Source organism: Mustela lutreola, chromosome 11 (assembly GCF_030435805.1).
Source record: "Mustela lutreola isolate mMusLut2 chromosome 11, mMusLut2.pri, whole genome shotgun sequence".
Taxonomy (NCBI): Eukaryota; Metazoa; Chordata; class Mammalia; order Carnivora; family Mustelidae; genus Mustela; species Mustela lutreola.
Window position 1 is genome coordinate 69,394,519 of NC_081300.1, and position 11,222 is coordinate 69,405,740.

General features: G+C 48.6%; 1 protein-coding gene across 1 annotated transcript; it reads left to right on the forward strand.

Moving 5' to 3' along the window:
- Nucleotides 1-684: 684 nt before the first annotated feature.
- LOC131811763 (SEC14-like protein 3) lies at nt 685-11,222 on the forward strand. The gene is made up of 12 exons (XM_059140553.1): nt 685-844; nt 1,833-1,908; nt 2,185-2,228; nt 2,389-2,448; nt 3,494-3,682; nt 5,048-5,143; nt 5,789-5,849; nt 6,900-6,983; nt 8,703-8,809; nt 9,241-9,380; nt 9,475-9,644; nt 10,475-11,222. Exons 1-12 carry the CDS (start codon nt 791-793, stop codon nt 10,594-10,596), a joined length of 1,203 nt encoding a protein of 400 aa, XP_058996536.1. The 5' UTR covers nt 685-790; the 3' UTR covers nt 10,597-11,222.

The window sequence follows — 11,222 nt, forward strand, 5'->3', positions numbered from 1 at the left end:
CAAGAAACACCCTCACTACCCCAAGACCGTGCTTATGCCCCACCTCTTCCTCAGGGCCCAGGGAATGTGGGATCCCAAACAAAGACCCTCATGTCCTCATGATCTCAGCGATGAGAAAGCAGGCAAAAAGGTGGGGTGCTCAGCCCTTCCCCGTATTGAAGGTGCAGGGTCAGCATCACATAATAGGACTTGAAAGACACCAGGAAAAGCAGTGTCAGCCCAGTAGAAAAAACAGATCTTCAGCAAGGACATAGCCTGTCTCTTCTTGAACATGGACACTTGGTGCAAAAGGCTATGAGTTTCCCACCCCAACAAACTAAACTAACTCTGCTAGCTTAAACAAGTCCCCGAGTCTTACCAGTCAGAGCTGGATTTAGGGGGTGCCCTTTGCAGAACGCTAGGTATGGGGTTTCTTCATTAAGCAGATGGGAGATTGATGATGAGAGAGAAAAGGTGCCTGCTGGGGGCAGTCTTCACTCCTCCTGAAATCCCCCCTTTCTCTGGAGGCCTGGGAGCATGGGTGGGGATTTGAAAGGCACTCAGCCTGGGCTCCAAAACCCTCTGGCATGCTCTCCTGTGCCCACCTGCCCCCCCAGACCTGTCCCAGAGCCAAGCACGGGACCTCACTTAATCCCAGTTATGTAATATGCAATCCAACAGTTGGCCAAGGAGGAGGTGCCTGGAGCCACACCCAGAAGTGGGGGCAAAAGGCCCCAGCTGGGTAGGGCCACAGATGAGGCTCAGTTTCTGCCTGGAGTAGCCCCCACTCCTCCAGCCTCACCCAGACACCATGAGTGGCCGAGTCGGAGACCTGAGCCCCAAGCAGGCAGAGACCCTGGCCAAGGTGAGAGCCCCTTTCCTTGAGCCCCAGAAGAAAAGGGCAGAGGAGAGGGGGGAGGGGGTGGCCAGAACCCTGTCCCACTCTGTTGGCTTAGTGTGTTTTTGACATTTTCTCTTTACCGTCACCTTACCCAGGGTCATGTTCCACAGCAGCCAGTGATATCAGCTCTGTCCAGGGCAGGGGTTGAGGGAAAAGGACCACATCCAAGCAGTAATAGTGTGTGTGCCAGATCAAACTTGACTTCTTTTGTGGGAGACAGTATAAGAGAGCTTTACCGACAGCTGACCCCACCCCAGCCATTCCTCCCAGGCCCCTTCGATGGAACCCGAGGATGCTAATGGTTTGCCCTCTAACTCTGTTTCCCCTCCTTCCCGAGGACCCTGAAAGATAACCTGTCTGTAAGGGTGAGCGGGACAGAGCAGGGTGAGTGGTCAGCCCCACAGCCAATGGGGAGGAGAACATGCAATCATTAACCACGCTTTTGTAGATGGGGTGAAAAAAGGCAGAAGCCTCGGCAGGCTAATACACGGAAAGAACTATGAATGCACTCATACTCCAGTCCCCTTACCCACCCACCCACACAGTCACTCATTTATCCTTTTTTCTTCTCACCTCCCACCGCACCCCCCCCAACCATCCATCCATCCCTCCTCCTGTCTCTTCACCCACCAATCTCTCTTTCCTCTATTCCCCCATCTCTCCCTCCTTCCGTCCACTGATTTCTCCTTCATTCTTTTTCCATCCACCCACCCACTCAACCTTCCAAGCCTTCATCCATCCATCCTTCTTTCTATCCATTTACTCAGGATCTATCCTTCCGTCCATTCATCTGCCCGTCTCCCCATATACCTGCCTCTCATCCTATCCATCTGTCCACCCATCCTTCCATCGTCGTGGGCGTGTGAAAGAGAAGGGATGATGAAAACAATTATTGAGTCTGAGGGCCAAGGTTCAGTGCAAAAGCCACTTTAACCAGCATCTCCCTTCCCAGTTCCGAGAAAACGTGAAGGACGTGTTGCCCGCCCTACCCAATCCTGATGACTATTTCCTTCTGCGCTGGCTCCGAGGTGAGGGCAGAGGTGGGGGAGACCAGGGTGAGGGGCAGTGGAAGGGGCCTGGTCCTAACCGCTGCAGAACAACTCATGGCTCTCAGGATCCAATCACACTGTCTTGCTTCACATGCTCAGATCCAGGAGAGGGGAGGGCCCTACCCGGGAGGAAGGAAGGAAGGTCCTACCCGGGCCCCTAGTGCCATGCATAGCTCCTCACAGTCCAGGACCAGGACAATGTGACTACAAGGCAGCCTCTCTCCTGCCTCACACCTTCCTTCCATCTTCACACAGCTCGGAATTTCGACCTGCAGAAATCAGAGGCCATGCTCCGCAAGGTGAGACCTGTCTAACCATGTTTGATAGGGGATCTGGGTTGATGGAGATCTGGGAAGTGTTTTGTGGGGCGCAATCCACACCTCCAGCTCCCATCTCCACCCCCTCACTGAAGGTGCTGGGAGCCCAGCGGGGCCTTACCTCTCCTCCTCTCCCTTTCAGTATATGGAGTTCCGGAAGTCCATGGACATTGACCACATCCTTGATTGGCAGCCCCCAGAGGTGAGCCAACCCCTCCCCCAACACCCCAGTCTTTTATAGACATAACATTCTAGCAGCCTCTGGGTCACTGGAGAACACGAGTGAAGGGCTACAAGCCTGAGAGGCCCGTGGAACTGCCTGCAGGCCTCCAAGCACCTCTCCTCTAATAAAGATGAACATTTCCTGGTTGCTTATGAGGTCCTGGCCTGAGTTAAAACTTTAACTGCATGAATTTACTTAGTCATCACAACTCAGAAGTGGGTACAACTGTCCCTATTTTACAGATGAGGAGACTGAGGCCCAGCAAAGGTTAAGCATGCTACCCAAAGTCCCACAGCCTCAACGTCGAGCTGGGATTTGAATTCACATGAAACTGGCTCTTCACCACCACAGATAGCTTGTGCCTCTGAGCCCTCACCCCTAGGGCCTTGATCAAAGCATTCTGTCTGTGCAGGAAAGAAATTTAGCCCACCAAGTTGCTGGAGAGAACAGTCCCACCACTGGCACTCTTAGTAAAGCCATAGTGGCCATAGTTTCATTTGTAGAGTGTAAGTTCTGGGCCAGGCACTGTGCTTTGCCAATATGATCTTGGGGACTTTCCCTAAGGGAGGGATTAACCAAACCATTTTACAGAAGAGAAGTGGAATGGGACTCGGGAAGGGACTGTCACTTTTTCAAGGATGCACAGCAAGGATGCAGTGGTGTCTCTATTTGGACCAAATATATTGACCTTCAGAATCCATGTTTTCCATCACTAAGCTCAACTTTTCCATTAAGAAAAGTTAATGAAAAGGGATGTGGGAGATGTTGGGGGACAGAATTAAGGAGCCAAGAGGCCTTCAGCCAGACCCAGCTGATGCCTGGCTTTGCCATGTACTCTCTACAAGCAAGGTATTCCCCACCAGGGTCCCTTAGTTTTCCTCACCTGGACAATAGTGCCATCCTTCAGGGAAGGGGCAGTGCTTATAGCATGCTGTGTGCAGGCTTGGGTCATCCAGGCCAGCCAAGTATGGGGGTCTCTGGAGAAGTGCAAAATGCCAAGTTCTGTGTATCTTTCCATGCCCAGGTGATCCAGAAGTACATGCCTGGTGGCCTGTGTGGCTATGACCGGGATGGCTGCCCGGTGTGGTATGACATCATTGGGCCGCTTGACCCAAAGGGCCTCCTCTTCTCGGTCACCAAGCAAGACCTGCTTAAGACCAAGATGAGGGACTGCGAGCGCATTCTGCATGAGTGTGACCTGCAGACAGAGCGGGTAAGGCCCAAGCTGAGTGAGGCGGGCAGCTGGGTGCAAGTGAGGCTGCCAGGGGACAGAGTCCCAAGATCACACACACTGTGCTCTCTGCTGTCACAGTCAGAGGACTCTGGGGTCAAACCATCTCAGCAGCTCTGCTGCTTCCTAGCTGTGTGGTCTTGGAGAGTCATGTCTCCGCTCTAAGCTTGTTCCTCACCTACAAAACAATAATAATAATAAATAATGGTTGCAAAGATTAAAGGAGATAATGCAAATGTATGGCCCAGCACACAGAGCCTCATGCATATTTCTCAACAATGCTAGTTACTTTTACTCCTTCTGAGTCTGCTGTTCCTTCTGTTCAGATAACTCTATCCCCCAGTGCATGGCTACCTCCCACACTTCCCTTGGCTCTCTCCCTTCTATTGTTCAGGTCCCAAACTTAGATGTCACCTTCTCTGAGGTCCCTATCTGGGTTAACGTGTCCCCGCAGCTCCTGTGCTGCTTACTTGCAGCACTTACCTCGAGACTTACAGCGACCTAGTTGCTTGTCAGTCTCTCCAAGCAGAATGTGAAGCCTTTGAGCACAAGAATATTATAGGTTATACTCTCCATGTCTGACACAAAACAGGTGTTTAATAAATATCAATTGGGAGGGTGCCTGGGTGGCTCAGTGGGTTGAGCCTCTGCCTTCGGCTCAGGTCATGATCTCAGGATCCTGGGATTGAGCCCTGTGTTGGGCTCTCCGCTCAGTGGAGAGCCTGCTTTCCCCTCTCTCTCTGCCTGCCTCTCTGCCTACTTGTGATCTCTCTCTCTTTCAAATAAATAAAATCTTTAAAAAAATAATTATCAAGGGCGCCTGGGTGGCTCAGTGGGTTGGGCCGCTGCCTTCGGCTCAGGTCATGATCTCAGGGTCCTGGGATCAAGTCCCGCATCGGGCTCTCTGCTCAGCAGGGAGCCTGCTTCCCTCTCTCTCTCTCTCTCTCTCTGCCTGCCTCTCCATCTACTTGTGATTTCTCTCTGTCAAATAAATAAATAAAATCTTAAAAAAAAATTATCAATTGGACCAACTGAGGGATAATTGGATGATTGAATTGTAGTATGAATGGATGGATGGGTGGGTCAATTAATGGATGGATGGACAAACGGATGGATGGACAGATGATAAATGGATAATGCATGATGGATGGATGGACAGTTAGATAGATGGATGGATGGGTAGGTGGATGTGTGGGTAAATGCATTCAGTTTTGTCCATTTGTTCCTTTGAGGACAGAGTAGGGGGCTGGTAGAATCACTAAGGGGTCAAATGCTAGGGTCACCATGTCCCAAGTTCTGAGCCTGCACCCTGAACCTTGGAAGTAGTCTTCGCTTTTATTGTTGCAGCTGGGAAAGAAGATTGAGACCATTGTGATGATATTTGACTGTGAGGGCCTGGGACTGAAGCACTTCTGGAAACCTCTGGTGGAAGTGTACCAAGAGGTGAGGAGAAGGCCCCATGGGTGACTTCTGCTTTCCTTAATGATGAGCTTGGTCTGCTGTGACCTTGTTCACTCAAAGCCAGGATTTGGTAAAAAGTGGTGGACTTTCTGGGCTCTGGCACTGCAACGCAGGACCTAAAGGGCCTTCATGTGTTTTCCAAAAGACAGGCCTCAGAGTCAACACTGTACTGAGACCCTAGAGGCCACCCTCTGCCAAATCTTCCCAGTTCTGTCATCCCAAGCTCTGTGACTCCAGCAAGTCACTTCATGCCTCCATGCTTCAGTTTCCTTGCCTACAAAATGCAAATACCGGTATTCTGCATTTCAAAGGGATGTAGGGATATTCCGGTGGGTTGATATATAAAATGTGTACACAGTGCTTGGAAAATTGTGAAGATTTAATGAACAATAGTTACTATTATTGCTATACTACTATTACTATAAGATTTACTCTGAAAATGATTATTATTAGAGTGTGGTTGTTAAAGTCTGAAGAGAGAAACTCTCCTCCGGAGGCCAGTGGAGGTGATGGAAATAAAGGAAACCCTCCTTAGTCCTTTGGACACTCCAGAAGGGAGACTGAAAGGCAATGGGGGTAGGAGAAGATGAGATGTGGGCTCTGATGGGGTCTTTCTTGGTTCTACAGTTCTTTGGCCTCCTTGAAGAGAATTACCCGGAGACCCTGAAGTTCATGCTCATTGTGAAAGGTGTGTGACAAGTGACTTCACTTTTTTGTGCCTCAGTTTCCTCATTTGTACCCTAGAAACAATAAAAGTGCCTTCTTCCCTGGGTAGTAATGAGGCAGGTTGGTTGCTTGGCTGCATGCAAGTCACTTAGAACGCCTGGAATAAAGTTAGTGTTCCTTAAATAGTAATTTCTGCGGTTGGCCTTACTGCAAGAAGAGGCAGTTCCAATACTAGCTCTTCCAGGAATCCTCTCTCATTTCTCCCACCCATGTTGATCTCTCCATTGCCAAACTGCCTGTGACACTGAAAGCTGGAGCAGCCAAGTCTGGCCTTTCCTGCCTGCTGCCTTCTGGAGGTCTCTAGTTGTCTTATGTGTTCATCCTGGTTTTTTCCCTCAGTTGTTCTGCCCAAATGAATATTTGATGGTTGGCTGGTTAATTGGTTGGTTGGTTGATTATTTGTTTCGTTGGTTGTCTAGTTTATTGGCCAGTTGGTTGGCTGTCTAGATGAATGACTGGTGGGTGGTTGGAGAGTTAGTTGGTCAGTTAATTGATTGGTTGATTGGTTGGTTTGTTAGATAGTTGTTGGCTTGGTTGACTGAGGGACCAGCTAGCATTTTGGTTAGTTGGGTAGGTGATTAGCAAGTTGGCAGATTGGTTAGTCAACTGGCCAATTTGTCATTTAGCTGAAACTTGGATGGTTGGCTGGCTGCAGAAGGCAAGTGGCTGTGTTGTTAGTTGGTTGCTTAATAGGCTGATGGGTTTTCTGGTTGGCTGATTTGTTAGTTTGTTGTTTTGACTATTTGGTAAGTTGGCTGACTAGTTGGTAGTCTAATTGGTGGCCTGATTAGAAGGCAAATTGATGGGCCATTTTCTTGCTTGGTTGATTGGATGATTGACTGGGTGGCTGGTTAGTTGGCTGCCTGTTATCTGGCTACCAATTGTGGGGGCAGTTTGGCAAGTGCAGGACATTTTCCAATTCATGAATCCTCCATATTAGTGGCTATGACTATTACAGAGAGAGTGTCACAATGGAATAATTTTTTTCTCCATTATCTTTGTATCTCTCCAGCTACCAAACTGTTCCCTGTGGGCTACAACCTCATGAAGCCCTTCCTGAGTGAAGACACACGCAGAAAAATTATAGTATTGGGAAGTAAGTAATTCTAGCTCTATTCCCTGAGCACTGTGCCACCTGGAGTCAGACATTCCTTCTCAAAAGTAAAGTGAAATATATTTTACTCTATAGAGTATACCCAGTTATCTTTGGAACATTCCATGTCCTTGGTGACTGAGGCCTCACACCTTCTCCTTATTAGTTTCAGTGTGGTTGATAGGCAACCTCTGGGCTATAGGCCTCATTTTCCTTTCAATGCTTATCACCTCAGTGCTTCTAAAGGCAATGTGGGCTGAGTAGGATAAGGAAGAAGGGCAGGAAGAGGAAGAGGAGATGTGATTCAGGGAAAGGAGTGTCAACAAGAAGGGACTGGATAAGTGAATAATAATGCATCTATTTGATGAATTACTAGAAAACCATAAAAGATGATTTGATACCAAGGGAAATGTTATTAAGTTTTTAAAAGCAGATTATAAAGTGGAGTGGATAGTATCATCTTCCTTGTAAAAACAAAAATAAATTACTGGAAGAAAATGAAACAAAATGTTGATTTGTGGATGGCAAGAAATCAAGCATTTTTTTTTACTTTGTATTTTTTTCTGTTTTCTAAAGTTTTATAATAACATGTATTACTTGTATAAGTAGAAAAAAATCATTATTTTTAAAAATGATAAGGAGGGGCACCTGGTGGCTCAGTGGGTTAAGACTCTGCCTTCAGCTCAGGTTATGATCTCAGGGTCCTGGGATCGAGCCCCACATCGGGCTCTCTGCTCAGTGGGGAGCCTGCTCCCCCCTCTATCTCTGCCTACTGCTCTGCCTACTTGTGATCTCTCTCTCTCTGTCAAATAAATAAATAAAATCTTTAAAAAAATTAAAATGATAAGAAAAGAGAAATCGTTCTTAAACTCAAGCCAATGACCTTGAACTTGGAGCAACTTCTTGCAAGCAGAATGGTCAGATCATCAAATCAGGAGATCTAAGAATGTGGGAAGGTAGAGTCTTACAAATCCTTGCTTTCTTTCTCTTCCTTGATACTTGAGTCTCTGCCTCTGCCCAGTTCCACAGGGATAGGGAGCTAAGTGGATCACAAGGTAGCCCCCCAAATCCAGTAGCAGTGTGGGTAATGCCACACTCCAGGTACAAGTCTGGGGCTCTGTCCTACTGGTGGCACACAGGGTCCTGTGTGTTTGGCCCTCGTGTGCCAAGCATTATGGTCTTTGCTTTTATCCCACTGGAGGCAAGGAATATCCCATGGCCACAGTGGGGTTGGGGGTGGGTAGGGGAGATAGCCTGGATTGTCATAAGACCCAGAATGCATAGAGTTTTGCACAGGGCATGAAGAACAGTAATGAGCATTATGGCTTTAGTGATTAAGCAGCACAGAAAGGGAAGGTCTATTCAAAGGCCCAGGGCTATCCATTCCCCACCAAGAGGTCTGTCTTGAGTATGCCATCTATATGCTGTATGGCTGCCAACAAGGTTTTTTACTTCAAAGGCTTTAAAGTCTCCTTGAGACAATTAGATGATTCTTATCTTCACTACTCAGGACTGGAAGACCCTCAAAAATGTGCAAACCCGTCAGCTCAGGAAACATTTTTCCATAGCAATACAATGCTGGATGACACTTCCTACAGCCCAAGGCCTGAGAGACTGGTTAATTGGTCTTTGTAGCCTAGTAGGGTTTTGGGCTTGGGCCCCACCCCAGTGGGAGTGGAGGGCTGACAAGTCCCCTCCACACTTTAACCCCTCTGCCCACAGGCAACTGGAAGGAAGGTTTGCTGAAACTCATCAGTCCCGAGGAACTGCCTGCTCAGTTTGGAGGGACTCTGACTGACCCAGATGGGAACCCCAAGTGTTTAACTAAGGTACAAATAACCCCAGACAGGAGAGGGGAGAGGAGTAGAGTTGAGTTCCTTTCTCACCCACTCATTCATTCCACAAATTCTCCACAGACATGGAGAGACCCCTGTAAGACAGGTACTGGGCAAGACAGTCCCAGCCTCCCTATCACCGGGCTCTCAGCAGCTGTGCAGGCAAACAAGAAAGGAGGAAAATGTGACTCTGAGGGATGAACTGGAAGGGGAGGTTTCCAGAGGAGGTTTTGACCCTGGAGGGTCAGGGAAGGCTTTCTGGTGGCAGGTGGTGGGAAGGTGGCAGTGGGAGAGGACAGGGTGAGCAGCATACTTCCAGAAGATGGTGAAAGCATCTCAGGCAGGAGAAACAGCATGAATTCAACAGCACAAGCAATGCCATGGTCAAAAGAGTGAAGCAAGCCCATTCTGTCCTGTGTCTGCAGATCAACTATGGTGGGGAGATCCCCAAGTCCATGTACGTGCGGGACCAAGTGAAGACTCAGTATGAGCACTCAGTGCAAATCAATCGTGGCTCTTCACACCAGGTGGAATATGAAATTCTGTTCCCAGGCTGTGTCCTCAGGTAAGGGCCTGGACACCAACCCATTTCTGGCTGATCTTACACCTTCAGGGTCCCACAAGAATGAGCAGGACTTATCCCCCTCCCGCCCACCCAGGTGGCAGTTCTCCTCTGATGGTGCAGACATTGGTTTTGGGGTCTTCCTGAAGACCAAGATGGGGGAGCGGCAGCGAGCTGGGGAAATGACAGAAGTACTCCCCAGCCAGCGTTACAATGCCCACATGGTGCCTGAGGATGGGAGCCTCACCTGCTCAGAAGCCGGTGTCTGTAAGTCTACCCTGGCTGGAACTCAACTCTGGAAGGCTGGAGCCACCTGTCCCATGGTTTAGAGGAGGAAACAGAGGGGCAATGACCCCCCCCATCCCAGGAATATACAGCCTAGGTTAGTGTAATTCATCCACACAGTTGATCATTCAGACTACACTCTCAGGCATTTACTACACACCAAAAGCTACTGATGCCTTGAAAAGTTCAGAGTACTTGGCCCATAGGACACAGACAAGGGACAATAAGGCATTTCCCAGGCAGAAACTGGGGTTCTGAGAAGTAAGTCAACTTATTCAGAGCCACACAGTTGAGTGTGATGTCAGGGTCCCACCTCAGTCTCATGGTAGCTGCATAACCCCCGGCAAAGCTTACCAATCTGGACCCTTGGTTTGCTCTTCTGTGAAGCAGAGGTTACAACCTCTGCCTCTTGGGTGATTGTGAGGAAGTAGAAGGTATACACTGGTCACACTTTATCCAAGTGGGCTGGGAGGTCTTTGACATTCCCAGCTTCCCTCCCACCCCCACCAACCCCTATCATGCAAGTGTCCAGGTGTGGAGATAATGGGACGCAGTGGCCATTGTCCTCATTGCCAACTCGTGCAACTGAAGTCAGGCTGGGCATGCGCCAGGAGGAGGTCAGTGTCTGTTTACAGACATGGCTTAAGAGTGACAGTTCCCATGGGAAAGGGAAAAGGAGTGGTGGGAACTTGGCCCAGCTTAGTTAACATAGCAGGTAGAAACAGAGCCTGTCCTCCCTCCTGTAGCTGGGGTAGAGACATGGGCAATGTGAAGCCAGGCCTAACTATCCATCTGTCCATCTGTCCCCCCAGATGTCCTGCGCTTTGACAACACCTATAGCTTTGTCCATGCCAAGAAGGTCAGCTTTACAGTGGAAGTGCTGCTCCCAGACGAAGGCATGCAGAAGTATGACAAAGAACTCACCCCTGTCTAGGCAGCTTCCTCACTTCTCTGAGACCCCAGACCCTCTCCTTTTTCTATATATATCCTATCACCCTTCCTTCCCTCAGAAACTGATCACTAGTCTTCTTGACTCTGTGAGATTAGTCAGTAAAGAAAGAGCTGCCTTGAGGAAGACTTATGTGCTGTGGTCAGATCAGGAAAGGCACAGTTTTTGAAGGATGCCAAGATTGCATAAGAGAAGGAAGAAAGGTGAAAGCAAGAGGTGACATCACTGAAACCCAAGAAATCACAAAACGAATCCTTACCTTTTGTCCTCACTTCTCCTAAGGCATTTGTGTGTGTTCAAATTTCTACGCTATGAGCTATGAGCCACTTGGGTTACAAATACATCTAAATTCTTTTTTACTTCTACTCCTTATACAGTAGATGCTCAATATATACTTGTGAACTTGAATGAAGGTAGTGAGCAGGGTAATTCACCGGTGTACATTTCAGCACCTAGGACAGAGGCCAGAGCCACCCTGGTTACTGCCCCCTCAGGTAGGTAGGAGAGGCCTCCATAAGACTTCCCAACCCATCACTCCCACCTGTATCCACTTCCCTTGGAACTCACACCTTATATTCTAAGCAATTAAAGAAACTTTACTGAAAGCAAAA

Coding starts and splice junctions, on each gene's coding strand:
- LOC131811763 (XM_059140553.1), top strand. CDS start 791: ATGAGTGGCCGAGTCGGAGACCTGAGCCCCAAGCAGGCAGAGACCCTG. Junction 5,144..5,788: donor TGGTGGAAGTGTACCAAGAG/GTGAGGAGAAGG, acceptor TTGGTTCTACAG/TTCTTTGGCCTCCTTGAAGA. Junction 9,381..9,474: donor TTCCCAGGCTGTGTCCTCAG/GTAAGGGCCTGG, acceptor CCGCCCACCCAG/GTGGCAGTTCTCCTCTGATG.